This window comes from Pagrus pagrus (genome assembly GCF_965226575.1).
Source record: "Pagrus pagrus genome assembly, chromosome: 20".
Classification (NCBI taxonomy): Eukaryota; Metazoa; Chordata; class Actinopteri; order Spariformes; family Sparidae; genus Pagrus; species Pagrus pagrus.
In genome coordinates this window covers 9,502,519-9,528,561 of record NC_140207.1, presented here as the reverse complement: position 1 = coordinate 9,528,561, position 26,043 = coordinate 9,502,519, and the positions used below count along the sequence as shown (strand labels likewise).

Below are 26,043 nucleotides of genomic sequence, written 5' to 3'. Positions count from 1 at the left end.
GTCCACTACTCACAGGGTTGGCGGTTCAATCCTCACCACTCCTGTCGACGTGTCGAAGTGTCCTTGAGCAAAATACTGAGCCCAAAATTGCTCCCGGTGGTCAGGCCATCAGCCTGCGTGCTAGCTTGGTAGCGTGATATATCACGCTAGCCATTTACCATTGATATTCGTCACTGCACAGGGGTGATGAAAGTTACTAAAGTTACCCTTATATACCATTCAATAAAAAGTGACTGCAAAAAACTGGATTTTCTTAAAGCATTTATTGGTAGGAGTCCATAAAAAATGAACATTTCTGAGAGATTTCTACAACAATCATGAGAACCATGTTTCAAGGACAAATCAGACATGAGAAAACCATATTATATTTTAAGAAATCTTTTACAAAAGCACCTAGGGAAGGTCAACATCTCGCTGAATGCACTCGGTACAAAGAATCCTACAAAAAAAGAAAAAAATAAAGAAAGGAAATAAAGACTTTGAGAAGGTGAGAGCGAAAAGTCTTAAAAGAGTGGGTGATGTTACCGCCAGTGTGTTTTCATGTATGATGGAGGAGTGAGAACATGTTCATCTCTTTCTGTCTTAAAACTCACTCTTCAAGGCTTTCGTTCTGTTTTACTCTCACATTGCCTCGATAGCTCTTTCTCTTCACGTCTCTATTGAAAGAAAAAAAGATCCACTGAACAGCTTGACCTTCGTTCTAATTCTCACATGCTAAACAATATTACTGCAAGAATCTTCACGCTTTTCACAAACAAGGCTGCTACCTTTATTCTCCTTCCACCTGAACTCTTTCAAAACACACGTGCGCTGTAAAAACTCCAATCACAGGAGATTAATTAAGGTTTCTGAACTCTGTACATCCACAGGGCCCACCCACAATAAATACAGCGAAAGCTTAACTTCTAAAAATGTATCTCGGACAAAACAAAACGCTGAAGTAAGGCCTCTGCGGACTGATGAGAGCGGGCAGCTGATAGACGAGAGGAGATACGGTGCAGCAGTGGGGATGTCGGCGGTCCGATACATAGCAACGATGAACTAATGCCTCGTATGATTGATGGCGTCTCTGCCAACACATATATACGTGTGTGTGTCTGAGTGTTTGGGTTAGGGGGGTTTAAAAAAAGGTGCCAAATCCACCAAAGCGAGGGAAGAGTCGAGGAGCCCTTTTCTTTTTGGACTCCGCCTCCTTTAGCCACAGTTTCTTCCTCTTGGTGTCCGTGTGTCCTACAAAATAAAAGATAAAACACTGGGTTGAATATGAAGGTTTTTCAGTATCACTTTCTAATAAGACACCTTTTATTTAGAGTTTATAGGCAGTACCAAATGACCGTATTAATCAGAATAAATCTACTGATGCTAACGCTTTAAGATCTGTTATAAGACATTTATTCAATTCAATACAATCTTATTAATAAATGAAGGCAATTTGATTTGGGGCTTGAGTAAAAACAGACAGGAAGCAGACATGTGCACAGAAAGATAATTACAAGTAAAAGACCTGACTGGGGACTATGTTGAGCCGATACTGCAACTGCATTAAAATAATAATAAAAGTTATAATTAAAAGAAAAATCAAGAAAAAAGGGGTTAAAGGTTGAAAAATCTCGCTGGCTCTCCGTTACTTCACATAAATTTCACTGACTCGTCTATCTTTAAAATAATTGTTAAATATTTAAAAAAAAACAATACTTGACCCTAAATTCTCTCTTTAAACGCGCTGTATAATCAGAAATATTAAATGCAATTACTCACGCTGCTGTTGTTGTATTGTTCCTATAAACGATGTGTTATTTATCCAGAAAGCATAAGCAGATTTTATTGTAACTATTAATAAAGCCATTAGTTACAGCGTGTTAAGAGAGAATTATTAGAAGGCGGTGCAGATGTTTCTCACATTTAAAACTCTTAGTTCAGCTGGCAGCGGTATTTAAAAACACTCTCTGAGGGCCCATATTTGAGTAGTTTGTGTCATTATCTCAGAAAGAGAATTGGGGCCTTTATTTGCATCCCAGCAGGAAATATGCACGCCTAAATTAAAGGTCCTTCCTTAACTAGCCAAACTGCTCCTATAAAACATTCAGCCACTGTGTGTTGCGGATAATTGCTCGGCTTTTGTGTGCGACTTCCTGACCCCGTGAGGGAAAACAGAGGGCGACCTCTGACCTCTGGTCGTTACTGCAGCGTAGAACAGAGCTGCCTAATGAACACCTCTGTCCTCGGTGTTTACATCTGCCAATCAAGCATGCCACTCTTCGTCATCGCCCTTTGTGCGGCCATCAGACACAAAGGCAGACAATTAGCTGCGCTTATTAAGACTCTACTCTTTAAAAGAGAGCTCTGTGCGCTGGTAATTAATCAGCCCTGCAGTGGCGGGTGGGCGGACCTCTCGTTAGTCCAAGACTCTGCAGGCCGTGCTCCTCCTCTTCCTCTGAGGGGTTTTGGGCGGAGTTCCTCAGGTAGCGCTGGTGCAAGCCGTGGCCAGGTAGTGCGTTCTGTCTGCGGCGGCGACGCTCGTCCTCCGAGGGGTCTTCGGCGATGTCTGTGGGCAGAGCAGAGCGGAGTGGGGAATGAATCACACCTTAACCGTCTCTTCTCGCTGTCTGGATGGATGGCCTGAGGTGTTCAAAGCAACATTAAACCTGTTTTTTTTTCATATATATATATATATATCTTTGAATTTCAGCCTTCTGACATGAGATGTGTGGAGCAAAAAAAAAGAAGGCAGCTAAAAGGAAAACATATTACCTCGTAATGCCCTTGGCAGTGTGAGTACAATCAGACAGGGTGAAAAAAAAACCACATACACACATCTATTACAGCAAGTTGAGCACAAGTGCAAAAAGGCATATTGATGTAACCAACATGAAACAACAAAGATGATATAAAACAAGAAGTTCAAAGAGCCCCTGAGGACATATAGACCCCTCCTTCCTTTCAAACGACAACCATATATTTCATTCATATTTCATCTGCTTGACTTTATTGTGATTAGTCATGTAAATAAAATGAGATTTGGTTATTCTTTTCTCTAGGTAATTTACATTTATATTGAATTAGTGGCAGGCAGGGTATAGAGGAGAAGGAGGAGGAGGGGGGGGGGCTTATTATGCTGCGAGATTACAGGCAGATCTCATCGCCATTGTGTTGTGTAATTAAGGCAGTGGAGAGGAGAAGAAAGGGGGCCAGATGCTCGCCGTGCTGAACCTGGTCCCATTTAGAGGAGGATCTGCAGCAGCGTTTTCAAAATCCCCGGTAACAGCGCAGCCTTTAAAGACATCAGAAGTCATTGGAGACATGGCAGCTTTGTTTGACATATTGCTGTGTACCTGTGGGAGCACCTTGACATAAACACATTGTCATTTTAATCATTAATGGGGACAGTAACAGAAGACTGAGGCTATATATGCTTTATGTGGGAGATTTGAGAGGGGGGTGGCTCTCTTTGGATGCTTTCAGGTGGAGTTAAGGGGTTTTGAGGCTGCAGGTCAGAGACAAAGACATCACTAGATTTCAATTCTCTCTGAATAGGCATCCTATTACCGCAGGACCTCCATCTTGACCCAAGACTATTTCTTTGTAACGAACCCCTTTCGAGCGTGTTAAGGTTGAAATTGGTGGAGTATTTTCTCGCAGAAAACACCTCAACTTTAAGGTGATTTATGTTGCTTTAGCCCCACACTTGGATTGCAAAGCGGTGTTTGCAAATCACCTTCTTCTATCGAACACACTTTTATAATAAAGAGTTGACCTCTGCGAGGAGAGACCAGCGCCCGGTGGACCAACAGAAACAGGACAATTGGTGGCTTTACTTTCCAGGCTGCTGCTGCTGCTGCTGCTCGTTCTCTATCCGGCTAATCCCAACCTGCATTTGTCTGCTGATCCTATCAAGTGAAGTTAGACAGCTGGATTAAGCCAACATGTATGCGACTCCGAGCTTTGTTCCAGCCCTCCTTCTCTCCAGAGGATCAATATTTGCGTCTATTATGTGCGATAAGATTCCTTCCGCTATCAGGTCACATAATCCATCATCAGTTAATTAATTTCAACAAAAACAATATCAAAGAGCAGCCATGATAATGAGATCTTTTAGTGCTCACAAAGGCGGCCTTTTATTTTCTGGACTTAATTTGAAAAGCAGAGTGAGCACAGCTCCTGGATGCTTTCATTTGTAGCTATTGTCTTGGGAGTGCCTGTCATTTGTCTCCAGGCTACACAATGCTGTGTGTATCTGTAAAAAGCTGCTTGATACACACTGTCCAGACTGCAATACACGAGCACAAACACCCGGGTTAACACCTGAACACACATGGACACAAAATCCATGTGTGACAGACAAAAGCGGCGTTACTTGCTGCAGGCTGGAGCCCAAAGCCCAAAATAAATCACTGTTCAGGAGGAGGCTAACCCTACATGACAACTACAACTGTGGACCAGATTATTTTCAACAGTCCACCTTCCCCCGGTTCAAGACATGCGATGTCGTGCTGATGTGACTCCACTGCTGAGCACACAGAGATACAGTCTGTGTCCTCGTTCAGACACGGCCAAAAGGAGCTGGCAGCTTATCTTCGCCATCGCTCATAAAGTGGCCAGCAGCTCCGGGCCGATTCGATGTTTCATGCTAAGCTGTCAAGCAGACGAGGTGGTGATGTTGGTGGTGTGTGTGTGTATGTGTGTGTGAGGGCGGTTAAACCGGATGCTGCTTTCTGCCAACAGGAAGCCATCTTTCATAACGTTGGGAAACTCTAGGACAGGAAATCACAGTATTGTATGTTATATTGGAGAGGATGGATGCAGGAGGAGAGGCTGCAAGACGCAGAGATATTTTTTTTATCAAATGATCTAATACATTTATAATAATAGGTATACTGACACTTTAATATGATTATTAATGATTAAATCGAGGAAATTAAAATTTTGACGGGAAAATCACTTATTATGTCACGTGTTGCTCCAGTTGTCCTTCCAATCAGAGTCTGATTTCTTCAAAATGTGATTCCTGCTCTGGAAATGATCGTTCAGTCATAACATGTCATGCTGCCTTTTGTATAGAAACACTGACATCTAGTGGCCACATGAGGATCCACCATAAATAATTAAGGTCTAATAATTTAACTTTTCTTCGGCTCCTTATTTTACATGTTGTAACAGTGGTCTGAGAGGTAAGGGCCTCTACATGGGCTCAGGAAATTAATATAGTAGAATGATTAGCCAGAAAATCCACAAAATATGTTGATTTTTCAGACTTTTCTCATTTTTCCTTTGGCAAAATACTGTACTTTTACCTTATCAGGCCTCTAAAGATTGTCAAATTAAATAAGTTACTAATTATTTTATTTGGACGACCTTTAGTCTTTAGTAGTCTGGTACAAGGTCAGCCATTGGAGCTGCCAGTATCCAACAAGCAGGTTATGACGAAGTTAATTAATCTACTTTACTTTTGCCCCAAATATCACAGAAATCATAACTTTAATCTGACCACACATACAGTATACACATATTTTCAGAATCAGAGTGACTAACACTTTCCGAGGATATCATTATCTTCACTGTCCATAGTGAATAAATGTCCATCAATCCTCTTAGAAGACAGATTAAAAATATTGTCTTTTTACCTTCAGAACTCGCCTGAGAATCATCAAGTTTATAAGTTGTCTTATGTGTTAAAAGTAATTTAGTGATAGTTACCTGTACATATGTGGGTACATTACGAACATAAACTGCTAATAGGTAATTCGGCATTCTTTTAATGGTGCCAATTTGTCAAAATGCAAAGAAATAGAGGCAAAAAACAGAAAAACGGTGCTCTGGTTGTTGCCCTAAACTAGCTAACTCGCTGACTTCCGGTTTACACCCGTCAAATTAAGAGTAAACTAGAGCTCGGTCCGCTCAGATAAAAATAAGACTAATAATAATAATATGTGACAAAGTTAATGCTATAACTTCTAGCTCTAGCACAAAAATATATGTATATTAAAAAAAACTTGTTGATCCAGGAGAGGGAGCTATTGCACCACTAATACAATTCCTGCTCCTTCAACACCTATTCATCTAATAACACTCTTCACAATGCACTTTTTATAATAATTAAATCATGTGGCGTTAAATCTTGATTATTATTATTTATTTATTTTTTTCAGATTCCAGCGGGTTAAATAGGCTATAGATTAAAAAAGTATATGGAAATGTGACTCACAAATTTGTGTTCCTAAGATTTAGATATGATTTATGGCAACATGTTACTGCTCACTTTTTCTTTCTAGTTCGTGTAGTGAACCCCATCTACGACATTTATCCATAATTTACCCACAAATACACAAATATGCTCACACACAAACTCACACCGACAAAGAGAGGAAGGGATTGGCGCAGGGTTGCAGTTGTCACCTAGCAACAGGACTGCGCAGGCGCAAACGCTTCAGAGGAAATTGAAAGAACACAACAAATCCAAGCCCAACAGTGGAGACATGGCCTTCACACCAACAACACACACAGACACACACACACAGGCAACACATGTACATTCACAGATGTTACATTAAGTGTCATAACCTATTTCAGCCAAGACTGAATAGCTTAACGCCTCACCCTGCTCTATTCTTTCTCTTTAGTTTCCCCACTCCTGACTTGTCTGTCTGAAAAATATGCAAGAGGCTTGTGTAAATAAACTAGCCCCGAGCACATTCCTCATGAAACACACTGTCTTCTCAGTACACAGTGACCTCTGAGCCAACCGCAATCATCCACACTACTGCTCAATTTAACTTGAATCAGAGCCTATCATTCCTGATGTTTCACAAGAGTGAGCACATGAAAGCCGACCGAAAAGTTTTACTACCGACTGGATTTTCCCAGCTAGAGGATTCTGTTTAGTAGATGTGTTTTGAGTCCTTATTTTGGCTCGGTGTCTACAGAGAGGCTCAGGTTTTGTTTGAGGGCGTATTAAAACAAGGTGCACTATCAGCACTTTTACAAGCACATTAAAATGTCCACATGGGAGGGGTGAAGAGGAATGAAGAAACATGAGGAAGGGCGCGCGCCCTGGAAAGTGGGTGTTGTTTCCTTCCTCACCTGGTTCGTACAAGGTAAAATACCTACCTCAGGTATCTGAAAACCTCACGATCACTTAGATAAATAATTAAAATGATTATTTCAGTGAAAGCACACACAGCAAACCTACCAGTTTCCTGTTGACGGCGACCAAGCCCTCATGTGAGTCACCTACACTGAATCAAGGGCATTAGTAGGTTAAAATGATGCACACACAGTGAGCTGTCTGATGAGGTGAGTGTACAAAAGAAGCAGCTGCTGTGGTTTCCTTTATTGCGGGTTTTGTGAAGCAGGTTTAAAATGTAATCAGGCACAAGCACACACCTCATACCACACATTCAAGGAGGAGTGAAACGCTTAAAAAGCCACTCAAGCCATAAGAAACATCACACAGGAGACACCAGGTGACTGCAGCAGCCTTTCCGAGCCGTTCCACACAGGGAAGTTTATTGAAACTGAACTCTTTATTTTGTTTTTTGTTTTTTTTGTTTTTACAAAGAATGAAAATACCCCTGTCTGTCCGGTAAAGAGTGTAAGGTGTTGTGTGGTTTGATGGTTTGAGTTGCTGACAGAGTTACAGTGAAACTACAAAGCAGCCTCCTGGAATCAGCAATCATGCAGAAAAAAATGAAACATACGGTGGGTTTTATCAAATACATGAACAAATGTAAAAGTCAGAGGAAAACAAATGCACATTATATTAATTAATTAATTATTAATAATCAACGTCATTCATATTACACACGTGTGAACATGGTAACAGCTAACAGGTTAGTTCAAGTCAAAGACATTAGAGCAAAGCTTTTATCATTCACTTGTTAAATTGGTCAAATGAAAAGAGCAAAAAAAAAATAAAAAATGACATGCGTCAGTCTAAATGTACAGCATCATGTTTTCCTGCTACAATAAGACAATATCCACCCCAAAGGAAAAAATATGTAATATTTATAGCACGTACCCAGCACTGTCATATGGCAAAAATAAAAAGCACAATTCAATTACTCTAGTAAACAAAAACACAAGTTCCAGCAAGATGCCCCTCCCCCCCATAATAATGGAATAAATACAAATATACAAATACTGTGAACATCTCTCTCGCCTCCATCGCAGCTAAGCTAAAATGAGAAAATTCTTCTTTGGGAATGAGATGCAGGAGGAGAGAGACGAGAGACCAACTGCCAGTAGCAAACAGTCACTGGGCGAGTTTTTTTTCCAGGTGGTGAAAACTGTATGTTGGTCAAATGTTGTGGCGAGATTACTACTTGTTATCCAGTCTTAGGAGCTGCTCCTTACCATTAACTGTAAGAGATTTTATCTGACCGTCCTCCTCCACTTCCACCCGCTCCTGGCCGTTCTCCACGATCCTGTAACAAACACGAGAGCAGACAAGGTAGTCAGGCTGGTATAGCTGAGAAGTATGCCTTTTTCCCTTTTTTGCTAAAAGTGGGATGAGTATGAAGGACTGAAACTGCCAAAATCAAAAATAGAAATAAATGAATATGCCATTAAATGTGCCAAAAATAATATAAAAAAATAAATGTATTGAGCCATTTATTTATTTATTTGTTTGATTTCAGCACTTTTCATCGATCAGACGTTCTTTAAGATCAATAAGCATGCTCAAGAAACAGCTACGCTAATTAACTGCCGGCTGTGGCTTCCTCTTTATCCTACAAACATGAGAGTGGCATGAATTCATTTTAATAATGAATTGTTAAATATTGTCCCTGCTTGGGAGTTTGACATCTTAGTACCGTTTTGTAGTAATTTTTCTGCCGTTGACGAACTTGGTGGAGGTTGAAACGGATCTGAAGTTACCCATTCCTCCTCCTCCCCCACCACCAAATGATGAAGTCGAGAAGGATGTGATTCCTCCTCCACCCATGTCTCCGAATGAGTTAAAACCTACAAAAGAGCACACATTGAAAACCTCAGTCTAACTGGAAAAGCATCCAGAATTAATAATGAATCCAGTTATTTGTTGGGATGTACGCACCTGAATCGAACGATGAGAAGCCATGCCCGAACGCTGGGAAGCTCCCAAAGCCAAACAGCGATCCTCCCATCCTGTTTCGGCTTGGGCCTCTCTGGCGACTGCGGCTGCCAGCGAAGAAATCGTCAAAGGGGTCGTCAGCTGGGGAGGGAAACATGGTACAAGTTAGGAGGAACACTTCAAGATTTTATTGCAAAACCATGTGAGGTTTTTAATTTTTTCAAGACCAAAACAGTGAGCTGAAAGACACGTTAACACTTATGGGGGGAAATGCAGATTTAAGGTAGATTTGTTGCTAAGAGTGACCCCTTACATATCACAAATATTTGACCCATTGTTAATAAAACATTATTGATTAACAACTTTAAGACTGATTCTAGGTTCCAAAAGATTTAAGTACCTGAGACTCAAAAAGCTGCGTTTGATGTCAGAGGATGGGTTTGTAATTTCTGGAACAATCTTAACCCTAAACTGTCAAAGTGCCCACCATTTAATTCTCATCCTAAAGCCCCCGTGGACATGCGACTAATTGCGCTTCGCCAATCTGGGTCACCCCAGCAGGATAAGGCTGGATCACTGGCACCGTTTGCTGAAAGAAGACTCCTCCTTCAACCTTGAATGTACCAAGGCAGCGAAGAGAAAGCTTCATTTGTTCCCACTGACAGAAAGCTTAAAATAAAAGTGTCCCCTGACCGCTGTTGTAACTGCATTACTGTCCGTTTACTTAGAAGAAGACATTAGAGGAGACAGCTCGGCTCTTACAAAGCTGTCAGTAAGACAGCCAACATGAGTGGAAGAAAGAGAGGGAGATGTAAAGCCTGAGAAAGGCTGCTAAACACTGGATCCTGGTTTAATTCTCCTGTACATGATCAGCGTACACAAAGAGATAGCTGGGAGAAGAGCTAAGGCAAAGCGCTCTCACACGTCTGTGTGCTGACAGAACTTTAAAAGACCTGTCAAGCACAAAGACTGAGATTAAATCAGTGGAGAATGTGCCACACCTACAGTACAGTACACTGCACAGGGCGTAATAGCATAGAGAAGATTGTAAACGACAGGAAAATGGGTTTTCACAATGTGCATGTACACCATAAGCAGGGTTCCTAGATCTTTTCCATGGTCAAGTTTTCAAGCTGCATTTTCAACCTTTTCCATCACCTTAACACTGTGGTAAATGACATATTTATATACGTGTATAAGCTCAAAGTGATGGGATGGGTTATGAGAACTCTGTTGTTTCAATGTATTATGGTGCTTTTCTTCATAACAAACATAAAACGATCAAACTACTTTGCTGATGTCTTGGTAGCTAACTAGCTATCAAGAACATCCGTTAACATAAACGCCATTGACGACAACTGTTGACGTCCGAGGGGCTTGAAGGGTTGTCCCATTTCATAAAGGGGGATTTTAACCATGACAACTCGTAACTGTTCTGAAGGGTGCACTCAGAAACAGGTTAGGGGTCAAAATATGAAACGGCCTTGACTTTGGCATCCTATCTAACCTGGCTGAGCCAATACATACAGCTTATAAGGAAAGTATTGCAGTTACAATTACAAACAAAAACTTTATTTTAAAAAATCCTTGAAACCACATGTATAAAATAATGTCTAACAGCTGACAGCTACACAATTAAACAGGGACAGAACATATCATCTGTGTGAGTCAAATTGCTACAAGTCTAATTATAGGAGGTCCTCAGGGAGATACGGTGCACATATTTCTTGACATATTTCTTGATTATGTCCAACAAAAAAAGTGTTAAACCAGTCCTTTTTTGTCCACTTCTTCATGTGTCCATTTGAGAATTGAGTGTGTGCTGTTCTTGGCAGACGACTAAGCCCTCGTCATCGTGTGAATCTCTATTTGCCTCAACAGCACACACACCCCCTCTCCAGCCCTCACTCTGAGGTGGGTGAGTGACAGATCTACAGGACCAGCTGCTGCTTTCTGAGACAAGCTCCTGGACAATGCAGGACTGGGGGGCCGGATGGGATTTTAAAAACTATCTGGACCCTCTTTCTACTGCTGCGATCTTAAGTACAGTCAAGAGACCCAGAATAGTTATTTATATAAATCTATTTAAGGAAAAACCCTTCATATAGTGTTGGAATAAACTTGAGAAGACGGATGTTTTGGTATATCCTGTTTAAGCATAATAAAGGTTGTCCCCAGTCAAAATAGTACTTGAACAGTGCGGACAGCTTTATGGTTAGGCTTTTTTTAAAACAGTCAACAACAACAACAACAGCTGTGCTCCATTACTTTATCTTAAAAATAAAATCTACAGTAACACATGTCAGTGTCATAAAAACTGTTCAATAATCAAGAGTATGACTTGACTTTTCCTATGGCTTCTAATTCGAGTATCATTCCTAAAAACTCGTATATTAGATTACAATTTTTCCAGTACGTTTATGTTGTACACCCACACGTAGCACGTTTTACATGTGCTCCGACACATGGAGACACACAGCGCGCACACACTTATTACATCTGCTTTTGTTTTAATACGGAAGCTATTTTTGAAAGCATTCCAGTAGAGTGATGTAGACGCTCAAATCCATCCTCTGCCTGCGTCTGAACTCCATATTTAGAGCTACACGGGGTGAACTGCACATGCCTTCCAATCAGCCTTTTGCTGAACCCAGACAACCCAGTACAGGCTTAGCTCCTACAACTACAGACAGTCCTGATATAATCAATTATCAGGCTGTCATTATCACAAATTAACAGTCGCTGGTCAACTGTATATTACATCATCATTTTTTCACAAATTCAGAGAGAAGTGGTGGGCAAAAGAGAAGAGTATCTGTTAGGAATATTAGTAGTAACTGCTTTGAAAGTAATCACTGAAGTTGATGACAACTTACATCTTTTAGAGCGGATGATTTACTCCATAACATTTTTAAAAGAATTGGGTGAGAAGCAGAGTGTTTATTGAGCCAATCAGACAAATCCCTCATAAATACTGTACTACTGTATGTGTAACTTTGTATTTTAAAGTAGGCAAATCTGCCTTGATGTACCGACTGTCCCATGACGTTGTGTGCTGTTTTTTTTTGCCTTTCTGTCTATAGTTCTTATTATGTGGATAATGTGAAAAATGTTCATAAATAAAAGATTAACAAAAAATAATGTAATCACTAATAAATTAAACGTGCACATCTGTAAAAACAGACAGAAATTAAAGTAATTTCAACTTATAGCAATAAAACACAGGATGAGAGGACACCACTGATGATTAAATTATTTAAAATGTTAAAATATTTTCTTGGTTTATCTATGATATGTGAGAATAAAGTGGAAAACAGCCAACCACAATTTCCCAAAGTAAACCAAATCATATTTAGCACACTATCATATGAAATCCTCACAATTGAGATTCTATTTTTAGAAAATTTGCTACAAAAACACCCAACTAAGACCATTTATTGATTATGGAAATAGTTACTAAGTAGTTCCTAATAATTGACCAATTAGTAACATTTCTTTGTAAGAAAAAAATTCTGATAAAATGGTAAAAACTATGTCAATTCAATTTGTAATGTTCTACTACTTAATTTGCATTACATTTTTTTCTATTGTCATCTTAAAACATATTCAGTTCATCCGATCGTTATCCGACTGATGATCAGGTTATTCTGACTAAAATACTCTTTATTCATAGTTTAACAGTATGATTTTAAAAAGAAGCTGGAGTGAATTAAGAGGTCTAACCCGTCGTTAATGGATGAAGGCTACATATTGATGCAGGTCAACATCCAGCAGAGACGCTCAGTGTTTTCCAACATGTGACATTTACTGGCAGATGACCTCCCGAGGTGAACAGTGCTTGGTGTATTGGAGATTAACATTAGAATGCTGTGGGGGGATTAGCACCGGGCTTTACTGAAGGTTTCCTGGGTCTAATGCTCCATCTTTCAAATTTCTACACAGCAGGAGCTGCTAGCTAACAGCTCACAGGCAAACTAATGAGGAAATATCAATGTTTTATCTGGTATAAAACAGTATGTCCTCCTTTTCGCTCCTATTTTTGACCAGATAGAATCATGCAGTTAATAATAGCCACTGCGTGCTCCCCACTCTTCTGACTCTCTTCAGTTCCTCTTTCCTCCTACTCTCTTAAAAACAAGAATTCCCATCAGTGCCTCTGAGGGAAGCAAATGGACTTACCAAAAAAATCTCCAAATGGATCTCTGCCGCCAAAGAATTCCCTGAAAACGTCCTCGGGATTACGGAATGTGAAACCGCCGCCACCGAAGTGATCATAATGGCCTCCTGTAAAACAAAAAACAACAATGACGATCATAAACTGCACAATTATTCATCGAAAGCAGTTTTATTTTATTATAAGTCATAAAAAATACCAATGCATTACCAAGCCCTTTGTACTTTGGACCATGCCACTAAAACATCAAGATGCAAAATCATAGCTAATTAAATCTTATCAATCATATCCATGGCACTGGCTTCAAATACTTTGACATAATGAAAGTCATCCTCTTACCTCCTCCTCCTCCTCCTCCACCACCTCCTGAAAGGCCTTCTTTGCCGTATCGGTCATAAATATTCCTCTTGCTTTCTGTTGTGGGAAGAGTAGTACTTTAGATAAGATAGAGGGACAAATAAAACAGACAAACAGAAAGAGAAAATGCCCACCTGGTTTTGTTTTAAATCTCACTTAGGGTCACGAAGGTCTTTACTGCATATTGTGTTAGCATTAGCATCAAACTGGCTGCCTCTTTCAATTTTTTTCTCTTCACTGTGATCCATAACATTTTCCAAAGCACATCCAACTTATTGTAAAAAAAACAAACAAAAAGGAGCAGGAACTACTATCACAACTCATTTATTGTATGGGCCAACCTGATAACATGAAATGACAAGCAGAAAGTAAAACTAAACCTGCAGCACAAGATCTCTGTGCAAGACCTCCACTCTGCAGCATAAACTATCCTGACATTGTGCTCTGCAAATGCTAACAATAATGGTTTCTTGTGACTGGGTGTATGGTACTAAACTGTGACTAATCCAATGAAAATGTTACAGACTTCTGCTGTGTTCTCAAGCCCACATATGAATTCGAGACTTAAAGCATTATTCTGGTAGTTACTTCCACTTAAGAACCATGACTGATGAACTGGCTGACCTACTTGGCACATGTGATGCATCAGCAGGGCATGTATCAAATCTCAATTCTTATTTACTTAATACGTTCATTACCGACCGAAATTTGTCTGTAGCACAAACTATCTGCTGAAATCAAATGCCAGGTCAAACTGATGACTTGATAGGATTGTTCCGGTACCAGTATCGGAGATGCCTCTGATAGTGCCTAAAATGCTGGATCAGGTGACAATGAGTACACCTCTATGCTCTCTGCTCTATGATAATACCACATAATTTATTTATTTATTAGAAAAAACCCTGATACTTCCCAGCAGCGTCCCGGTACACCTGTATAAAACTTAACTATACTTTTTGCTTTTATTTGTTGAGTAATGCTTTATGTGTGTTGGTAGTGTCAATTTAAAGTAAACTTTACTCCACTTAACGGCTTACAATTATTTACAATTGTTTAAAAGAGAAAAAAAAAGGGATGGCAGCTTCTTCTGTAGATAACGAATTGTGTTTCATTGCAGATAATATCACCTCCGATCGATCACAGGCTACTGGATTGAATCGAATCGAAATCGTATTGTGACAGACTTTGTGATATCGGCAAATATCGCATCGTCCAAAGACTGGATAAAAAATCATATCTGATGAAACTGGTACAGTTACACAATACACAATTCTCCTGACGTTTATGGATAACGTCACCATAACATCCACACAGGATTAGTACTATGCAGCCGTTTGAAAATAACCAGGAAGGAAAAATAGTATTGGAAAGTTCTTGTTTTAAATCATAATTTGCCAATTTAAGACATATTTTCAGGAAAAGTTCTCTTAAGGTTGGCCGATATTTAACATTTTTAAGAACTTTGTTGGAAAACATGATTGACGATTTTGGTATCACTTCAAAAACCTTCAGATATCATACTTGTGATAGCAACAAAACATTAAAATGACACCCAGCCTTGGTAATCCAACATAAAAGTGCAGTTAAGATGGCAACAAATGTCAACTTTTAAATTTGATGACAAGATATATATGTTATAAGAAACATTCATTTCAAACAGTGCACTTCAGAGAAACACCCGTCATCATGTTCAGATATTCAGCACTTAACATGGCAACTGTATAACAGCTTTTATCCCTCTGCAGAAAGCCTTACCATCGGAGAGCACTTCATATGCCTCTGACAGCTCTTTGAACTTTTTCTCTGCTTCGTCCTTGTTGTCTGGGTTCTTGTCTGGATGCCACTTCAGCGCCAATTTTCTGTAACTGAGACACAAATACCATACTGTTAAATAAAGACACAGAGATTAAAGATGAGACAAACACATAATGTATGTAATATACTGTAGATGAACCATGGGCAAGCAATCAGTTCTTATTATAGAAATGGGAAAATGGAAATGTGTATGTATGTATGCCCCTAATAGAAACACATGTACACATGCTAGTCTGTTTTTAGGGTGGAAACCATGCCTACACCAAACACACAGACACAGATACACACACACACTGACGCACACTGTCCTTCTCCCCAACGAAGCAGAAATAACAAACACTGCCTGAACTCCACTGATGTGCAGCGCAGGCTCACACAGCAGCTTACGCTGCATCAGCTGTTTGTTTCTAAGCCCAGCAGCAGCACCGGCAGCGGACACGCACATGCTGTAGACAAGACTAGTGACTGAGAGTCGGCCAGCAAAAAAGGCTGCATTCAATCCAGGGATTGACTCCCTTATGGATCAATAGTAAAGAGTCTTTGTAGTCTACGTCTTTGTTGTAATCTGTGACATTATCTGTTGGTCTAAAGCCTGGTCAATGGTTGACCGTCGAGGCTACGTTGAACAATGTAGTGTCAGTGTTCGTAGTCAGTAGCCTTCATGTTCACTCGTAAAGGCAACAGCAGCCATTATCTTGCTCTGAATACTTATAAGACTCTGAGGACAGTATAAACTCTCTTGCTCTTCAGGCTATGATTTCATACACATCACATTTCATCAACAAACAAGACAAAAAGTCGATATCCAAGCTAGCAGCTCTGTGGAGCTGTACTTATGCTGAGTTCACTTCATTTGGGATGGATGGGAGAGATGGGAAAGATTCCCAAGACGGTTGTATGAATAAAGAGTTGGTCATGTGAGGATTACAAAAAAGTGTGCGATAGCATTTATTTTGGGTTTAATAACATTTAACAACAGCCACTGGCTGATGCAATGCATATATATTAGTTTGGTTTTCAGGCACTTCCACATGATTATAATTAAGTATAGCTGTGTTTAAAACAAAAACAATGTCCTTTGTGCATCATGAATGTCGGCACCAAATTCCACGGCAATCCATCCAATAGCTGTGGATGTATTCAGTCTGAACCAAAGTGATGGACTGAATGACCGTTATTGCCATCCCAAGAGCCAATCATTAGCAAATAATTCAATCAGATCAGATCAAAAGTCAGAGCTGGGGTCATAAGCTAAAGATAAGACTTATTGATTGGTGCCAGTCGAGATACCGTTTGACTTTGGTGGCCAACAACTGAGTGCACAGAGACAGCACGCTCTCAGCATTCATCATCTTTTTAAGCTGGCTTCTTGGCAAATCATATAGTCTTAAATTGGTTGACTTGATCTTCAATAGTTTGCTCCTCTCTAAAAAGATTTGACCTGCATTTCCTGTATTACCATCAATGACATTACATTTCCTAATTTCTGCCCGTAACATTTAAATATACACTTCAATTCATAGGAAATTCTTCACTTGTCAAAACAATGCGTGTTAGTGAGAAACCTGAGCAAGTGTCATGAACAGGAACTGGTCCGTTCAGTGGGCGACCGCAAGTGGTGGATGAACGTAGGGGGAAGGTATTTGACAGCAGCAAGGTTACAGGAAGAAGAGTGGAAACTTTCTGCATTGCAGTCTCTCTGTTCTCTCTCTCCTTGTGTCACTGTATACAGCTTGGGGGGGATATAATTAACCTATTACACCCCTCTGAGTGGCGGCGATTCAACGACAACACCGGGGGAAAACCAGAGCAGAAAACACTCAGAACAGGGAACTTACGCTTTTTTGATGTCCTCTTGCGTTGCATTTTTCTGAACTCCTAATATATGGTAGTATTCCACCATGGCTCTGTCTGTGTTGGTTTGTAGTTGCCGTCCTTTATGAGGGTCCTCTGCGTGGCCTCTGTGGAAAAAAAAGTTAAGTTCTGTTAGGACATGTTAGCTTGAAGAGATAAAGCCCAACAATCTGCGAGTGAGCGTAGCCATGTGTGACGGGCTCTCTTCCAGACCTGAGGGGTAAATTTTGTAAAAGGGAAGGAGGGGGCAACAGCATTAAGCAGGGTGGCAATACCCAACGATGCAATCAAAAGCACTGAAATAGAGATGCAGGGAGGAGGACAGCTAAGCTAATACAAGCCGAGCAAAATTACATAATAAGTGGGTGATCATCCCTCACCCCGAGGCTATGTCAGAGAAAAGTGAATCATGTTTTACTTTTGAAAATTGGAGATAAAGACCACAAAGCACATTTTTATAAACACGACCTAACTACTGAAGTTATGAAACAAAAACAAGACAGAACAGGTCAGATGAGAAAGTATCAGAAGATATTCTAGTCATCTAGATTTAGCCCTAGATTTCCACTTTGTTTTTGCAATACTACAAAACAGAGAAGGTAACCTGCACCAACAAACATCCAATAACAATTGCTGCCAACATACTGAATCTTGCCCTAGAGGTAGATACTAGGACCTATTAAACTACTTTTTCACTTTTAACCATTTATGCACAACGCAGTCTCATGAGACAAGAGAGAAATATGATAAGGATCACACATTACTGATAAAATGCCAGTGGCTATTCATTTTACAGATTCATATTTTACTTATCTCTTACCCATAAAGTAAACTGCAATCACTAGCAGGTCCAGCTAACTAGCAACAACCTACAGAAGTAACCGAGCATTACTTCCAAGACCAGGGAGCGTACTACTAGAAAACTACTAAATGTAAAGACCTTCCCCACTGGCAAATTATGCTGTGGGTGGGACTTGCACACAGTATGTCACAAGTCTTCTTTCAACATGATACAAAAAAAGCAGGCTCTGTGGTCTGTATACAGAGAAGAGGTGGGGGGATCTGTTTCTTCTCTCAGATTAAAGCTACAAAGTTTAAAGAGTTAATCTCTGTATGTTTTGGCTCAGAAAATCTTCTTTCACTTAAAAAAGGGAAAACTCAACCTCCCAGGACCTCACTTTCTTTAATAAGAAATTACACTGCATCATACTTAAGAGGACAATTACAACACTCCACACAAAAACAATCTTACGTTGTTTAAACAAAACTATAAAATAAAACATATCATGGTGGACATCAAAATAATAGATGTTAGGACACACCCACACAAATCCTGTTAACTGTGACCTCTATAACATAAAATATCATCCAAACCTGATAAATCACACTCAATGTTTTGACACTTAAACAGACCTTCTGTATTCCCTCCAACACCTTGACTCAACAAATAATCCAACAACTCGACATGTCGCTTTGTGTGTTTTTCTTTGCGACAGGCAAAATCATTTATCCTGCGGCAACAGGCCAACTAAAACAACAAGGAAAATGCCAAGCAAACCCACAGTCGACCATTAATCATCAAGAGAAATATCTTAGCTATCGCACTAAAAATGATAAACAAACCAATGAGGACTACTTACACAGAGAGTCCACTGTGTCCTGTTTGTTTGCTATTTATAACCTGTGGCCTTTGCCGTTAGATTGTGTTTGTGTGTGTTATGAGCATGTGGGGGGTTGGGGGTGTTTGGCACACAGCAGTGCCAGCAAGTGAGTCCTGGTTGGGACATGGCACAGGCAATAAACTCCTCTCTTTCAGATGCCTGAGTCAGTCCAAATGTCCCTCTAATGCTTCAACATCTACCTCCTCCTTTACTGTCGAATTTAGTGATTTAAAGGGGCACTATGTAGTTCCCGCTAAGTTTTAATATTTACAATACTGAGGTAATAACACAAACTCAGAAATATTTATTTTTTCCATAACTGAATAAACGAGCTGTTCTCAGAGGAAAATAAGAGAACACTGTTTGAAGCTAGAAAGGTGGCAGGGTCCGCCACATATAAAAAAAAAAAAAAAAAGTAAAACAGTATGAAATTGTGTTGTCCTTTAAGGTCATTTTGTTTATTCAGTTTATTCAAATCATAAAAAACAAAGAGTTTTTTTAGGCATAGAAAAGTCAGTCAATGAAGATCTTTCTCTTCTGATTAAAATTTATTCCCAAAAACTACAGAATGCTCCTTTAAAATCAATTTAATTATAACAGTTATGATGTACTTCTTTCTCCACATCCCACTTGACTGCAGTATATCAAAAAATATGACCCACAAAGTCATTATTTTCCTCTGGGTTTTTCTAAAAAACAAACCCAATGCCCTGACATAATCATATTAAATGTATCCCGTTTTATCCCCCTCACTTCAGCCATTACGGACCCACTCACCTGTCACCAGTCCCCCCCCCAGCAGTTTGGAGTTAATGGACACTAGTGCCTGCTAGAGATGTGTTTACTCGTGGTTCTGTGCAATTTGTGTATCCATGCATGTATGTGTGTATTGATGCCCCATGGAGGCATTACACAGCTAACCCAGATCTGATGGATTCCTGCTCCACTCAGCGTGAACCGAGCAAACAGATGTGGGTCACACAATCACATGATGACTCAGTGAACCAGAGGTGGGGGTTATAAACATTAACAGTTCACAGACAGAAGAAAGACTGTTTGTCTTTTAAATTTCCTGTAATAAGCACAAGTAGGAGTTAAATAAATAATAAAGCTAACAAAGACAAAGGTGATCTAAATACTTAATAGAGCAGAGTCGAAGAAAAACAGACGGAAAAGCAGCATTTACCTTATCTTACCACAATTCGTGTTGTGCAGGAATCCCTGAAGAATCCATTACAAAGTGACTTCATACAATTTTCCACAAACTAAATGGGGGAACAGCTGTTCATATAAACATTTAGTGATTTTTCCATTCAAGCATATTGTAGAAAGTGAGATTCCCTGTATGTTTCGGGTTATAAAGTAGGTCTAGGAGCTCTATAAATACTGTGAAAGTATCACAACGCTTAAACCTCGGACAAAATGCACATGGCTCATATTCAGAAACTGTATTCAAATGAGCTGTCAGGACTTCCGTAAGGCTGTGATTTTATAACACATTCACCGCCCACAGGTATGGTTGTTGAGCACTGGCCTGCTCAGGCCTCAAGAACTGACCAATCAGAGCAGACTTGGCTTTTAAAGATACAGTGTGTGGATTGGGACAGAAATCACTCAGGATAATCATGAATCTCCTCACATGAATGACATAAAAGACAGACTAGCTCGCTGACGTACAGTGCAATAATTTCAAAATACTAAGCCTGTCACCAATTTGCACTCCAATCTCTGTTACCACCATCCATGTTGTCTACGTATCTCATTCTGTTTTCCATTGTGATTTACTGTAAGAGCAGGGCTAAGTGCAAGGTATCTGTTAGATTTTGAAGTCAAGGTAAGAAAAATCAAAGTGAAACTGACAGCTGGCAGTATGTGAGCAGTGTATCGCTGTTGATGTAGAGCAAGAGATGATTCACAAAGCAAATTGCTGAATTTATCTTCAATCTCACCTAAACCACAAACTCAACTGAACATATAATCAGTCAAAATGAAACCTCTATACGGAGCAGAGTCTGTTCTACAGACACTGATCAGGTGAAGACCTCAGTGATGAGCTGCTTCACTTGTGTTTAGTCAGCTCTGGTGGTTTGGGTAACTTGTGAGGACCTCAGCCCCACCACCTACCCTTTCAAAGATGTACTGATGAGGACTGATTGAGAGAGTACCTCAGGGCACAACTCTCTGGAGGGACTACATCACCCAGCTGGCTTTGAAATGGGGGGGATTCCCAGGAGAAACGGGTGGAGGATCCAAGGGCAAAGCGACTCCAAAATCAATACAGATGAAGAAAGGATTATCCACTGAATTATAAAGAAGGTTGCCAGAAGAAGACCTTATGAATCATTATTAGACTAGTGTTCACGGGGCAGAGCTAGTTAGCAGAAGTCAACAGCAATGGTTTGATCTCAGTATTAAACACTGACTCTATAGGAATCTACACAGGATTTTGGAGTAAACAATTCTCGACAAGTTGAGCAGCAAGAGATTACAACAACATCTGTTCAAGTTTTTTTTTCCTGCCGTGCAGTACTAGAGTGCCAAATGAGATTTCCCTTGAAGGGGCAATATTGTGTAACAGTAAATGAGACTGAAAGTCAAATTCTTGCAACGTTAAATCAAAAGACACAAGAGTAAAGCCAGGAATGCAAAGATGTTAATCTAAATTTTACACACTTTACAAACAGCATTTAGTTTTGTCATCTTGTCTTGTGATCAATCAATAATCACAGGGTAAATTCCATTACAATGTATCAATACGTGTCTGACTCCAGGCTGGAAGAGCAGGTTAGAACAAGTTTTCAACCACATTCAAAACACACTAGACCATTTCATCTTACAGAAAAACCCCCACACCATTTAGATTAAAGTTTTACTGAGGCAGTTTATTTTACAGTTAGACAAGAAACTATGCCAAATACACAAACCTTTACTTCTTGAAGGGAGACCATACACTTCAAAGATTCCCTGGGTGGGTAGAGGACAAAGATGTTCACCAGAAGTGGGTCAAGAATATCATAATTATTATGATAATTATTATTGATTAATTAATATCATTATTTAAGCAATATGATCCTCTATGAGCCATCGTCAGGAAATTAATGAAACAATCTTCAGTACCTATGAAAAGGACAAATTCATATTTTTAAAATTTTACAAATGTAACTGGCCTGCAATGATTAGATGCAGCTTTTGATTGGTTAAACAAGCTAGCTAGCTAGATATATCTGAGATAAGTCAGTATTGGGAAAATAATATTGACTTGCTGATATATTGTATGTCCAAACAGCCCATACTGACACACATATAACCTTTGGAAAATAGAGACGTGACACATGTTAGGTTCTCTGAAGCCGAGCTATTCAGCAGCTATTAAGCATATTTCAACTGCTTTATTAATTTTTAATGTGGGCCTATTGTAGGCTAAGTGTGCACAGATTGGCTATTATTTAGAAGATAATAAATACATAATAAAAAATTAAAATCAGATTGGACTAACTGGAAACTCCATATAATAGGATACAGATCAGGACTGGAGGGCAACAACATGACTGGAATTTTCCCAAACAATGAGGGCCAACCCAAGTTATCAGCACTGAAGTTTTGCCCTTCAACTTACTGGAAGCAACATCGTGTTAATCAGGGTGTGGGCTCATAAAATTGTTGTTGTAAAAGCTTTCACGATTTCCGTCTGCACATCAACTCCCCAGTTAATTACCTGTGAAGCAACTTTAGGTTAGATCTCTTGATTAAGATCTCTGATTAGACTTCCCTAGTTTCCATTTTGTTTTAGGCCCAATTTCTCCCTAGAGATTTCAGTTTTTAGAATAATTACCTGCAAACCCAGCCTCACTCTGTTACAAACTGAACACTACGGTACGAGTACATAGTGACTGTGATTGCAATCAACAAAATGCAGCTGGAGTAGTGTCCAAGAACACTCAAACACCACTCACAAATCTGACACTGACGAGACGAGAGCACCGGACAAAACCAACACCTAACACAAATCACAGCTGACAGAGGAGAGCCACAGATGACAGCTGAACACAACACAAAGATAAGCTTGTGCCCTACCTGAAATGATTCATAGCAACGAGTGCTTGTGATTCAAACACTACAGAGAGAAACATAATCAGCAGCTCAAGAGAGTTTTCACTGGATTTTTCTCTCTATATTTTCCATTAGTGGAAACATTTTCGAAGAGGTCATTTACTGTCAACAGCAGTGAGCATTGTCTCCTTGGACAGAGAATCCATTCACAAATTTGCATGTGTGATTCGGGGGGGTAGTGGGTATATTTAAAAAACATACAATACTTTTAAAAAATCTGAGTTTTCTTCAGAAGGCAACAACCCTGCACCTTTTAAGACTTAACTCTAATGTAATCTGACTTGCACATGCCATATTATAGCTCATACCTCTTAATGGTAGTGCTAACACAAATTAAACAGGATTAACTTGTTTTACATTAGTGGTCAAACTGGTCAGGTGGTACTTAAAGACCAATGATAAGATAAATGCATTTCAAACTTTTTGTAGTGCTGCCAACCTTTGAACAGTAGTATTTACATCGTACACAGTATATTTCCAGTCAAACTCTGGGATAAAAGCCAACACAACATACTGTTTAACTGTGCAACTTAGTAACTTTCCATCACATCGTGTTGTAATCTAATATAGTTTCAGTATATTTAATAAAGATAAAATCCAAAGTAATAGATATAAAGTAATCATTAAAAAATATATAAAATTAAGCCTGATACTGCCTCATTGGGTTGCAACTAACAATATTTTTCATTATCAATTCATGTGTTGATTATTGTTGTGATCAATCAAATAATAATTTAGTCTAATGAAATGTAAATAGTAGAAACAAATCTCCATTATAAGTTATTTATCATATCCAAATCAATTAATCCATTAGTTGTCAACTATTAAATTGATCGACAACTATTTTGATGACTGATTAATTGGTTTGACAGAATATCTTTGGGTTGAGGACAAAATAAGACATTTGAGGATGTCATCTTCGATATTTTCACCATTTTCTGACATTTAATAGGCCAAGCAGCTAATCGATTAATTGAGAAAATAGTACAAAATCAGAATTTTAATATTTACAATATTACAAACTCAGACATGATTATCTATTATCTATCCAGAACACTGTTTGAAGCTAGAAAGGTGGCAGGGTCCGCCAGATATGAACAAAGTAAAACAGTATGAAATGATGTTGTCCTTTACAAGGCCAGTCATGCAAAGGAAGAGGGTTTATTAAATTTGTCTAGGCATAATCAGTCAATGAAGATCTTTCTCTTCTGACTAAGATTTCTACATAGTACACCTAATTGACTTATCGATTAATTGATTTGCTCTGTTCAATCACATTTCATATCATGAAATGAAGACTTTGTTGTTGTTGTTCACCTGCAGATGAAGAAATATCTGAAACAAATGTGATTTTCTGTCGATACTATAATTTCTGTATTTTATTACACTTGCAAATATAATGTCAGGAAGCAGTAAAGGGGATTTAACGACTTCCTCTCGTCCAGGCCTCTCGTTTGTAACCAATAGCAACCAGTAGTAAAAAAACAAACAACCTGCAACATAAATTAAGGAAAAATGTAAACTAACGAAGTGTTTTCTTCTCCTGTCGCTCGTGTTTGTCCCCTTTTTCTGGGGGAGGCCAACATCAACAAAGCAGCCAGACAACACAAGTGTGGCCGAGTTATCTTGTGAAACAGACCAGACTTATCAAGAAAGTTCGAGGAAGTTCGAGAAAGTGCTGAAAGCCGAATGAACGGTTATAGAGATATATTGACACACAGCGTGAGGATATTAATAAAATCTCAAAAACGTTACATAACGAGTGAAAACATCTCTAAAAATAGTGGTGTCGTAACTTTAATATTTGACTGGTAGGTCTCGTATTGCCCAGACCTTCACTAGCAACCGAACAAACATAAGCTGCGCTAGCTACAACGTAACTTTAGCATTAAATATGACCCCATAATTACAATAAATCTACCTTTTGTGTTGCTAACACTGTAGCTAGCTTTACCCAAGTTATTATATGCGAGTGAGGATAGCTACAGCCACATGAGCCCCACTCATTTGTTGTGTTTTATGCTAACTTAGCCGAGCGTTCGCGGGCATTTTTAATGTGAGAGCTACATTAAGTGGCTAAGTAATAGTGATATATTATTTATGATAATAGCCGGTGGGGGGGCATCAGATTGCGACACCACAGCATCCCCACATGTAGCTGAACGGTTACTCGAGTCTATGCGACAGCCAGGGGGACGGTAAACACATCCAACGGTCATTCAGCAAAGTACAGCCGCGTCGACACATGTAGCGTTTACATTTCTGCTGATAGAAATGAAACGGTGCTCACCTATGTGAAGGAAAATGTCCGCTCCAGCCGGCCTCTCTGTTGTTGCTTTTTTCTCCTCTGTGCTCGCCTGAGTGACGGTGGCTGCAGCCGCTGGTGGTGGCTGGTTGCTGGTGATGTGGCTACTGATATGACTAGCCCACAGTGCTGCTGCTGCTGCTGCGTTCAACGACTGTCGGATATCAGAAAGCTCATGCTCTTCACACTGAAATGAATGGATGTATGGAAGCCCACTTCGGTCAGTTAAAGGTGCAGTATGTAGTTTTGGAGAAGACATTTTAATCAGAAGAGAAACATCTTCAATGACTGAAAAAACTCAATAACAAAGCGAACAAAATTTCATACTGTTTTATTTTGTCTATATTTGGCGGACCCTGCCACCTTTCTAGCTTCGGACAGTGTTCAGGGGACCTTATTTTACTCTGAGAACAGCTTTTTTTTTTTTAACAATTTATGGAAAAAATAAATATTTCTGAGTTTGTATTATTAACTTTTCTTGAATAATAAATATTGGGGCGCCCCAGTAGCTCAGTCGGGAGTGCGCGCATCTCATTTACAGAGGCCCTGTCCCCACTGTAGTGGCCTGCATGCCTTCCCCCCTCTCCTGTCATCTCTCCAAGCCGTCCTATGAATAAAACTATGGAAGGCCAAAAAAATACCAAATAAAATCAAATATTAAACTTCTTCTCCAAAACAAACAAACAAAAAAGTTTTAAAGAAAAATGTCTCCAAATTA

The 26,043-nt window shown here is 39.5% G+C and overlaps 1 protein-coding gene across 1 annotated transcript; it reads right to left on the bottom strand.

Annotated features, from left to right (window-relative positions):
• Positions 1-236: 236 nt before the first annotated feature.
• Positions 237-25,476, bottom strand: dnajb6b (DnaJ heat shock protein family (Hsp40) member B6b). Its single transcript, XM_084340365.1, has 10 exons — positions 25,311-25,476; positions 17,234-17,356; positions 15,336-15,445; positions 13,563-13,637; positions 13,229-13,333; positions 9,053-9,190; positions 8,811-8,961; positions 8,350-8,420; positions 2,390-2,545; positions 237-1,230 (listed from the first exon to the last, which is right to left on the bottom strand). Exons 2-10 carry the CDS (start codon positions 17,296-17,298, stop codon positions 1,121-1,123), a joined length of 981 nt encoding a protein of 326 aa, XP_084196491.1. The 5' UTR covers positions 17,299-17,356; positions 25,311-25,476; the 3' UTR covers positions 237-1,120.
• Between the last annotated feature and the right edge of the window lie 567 nt (positions 25,477-26,043).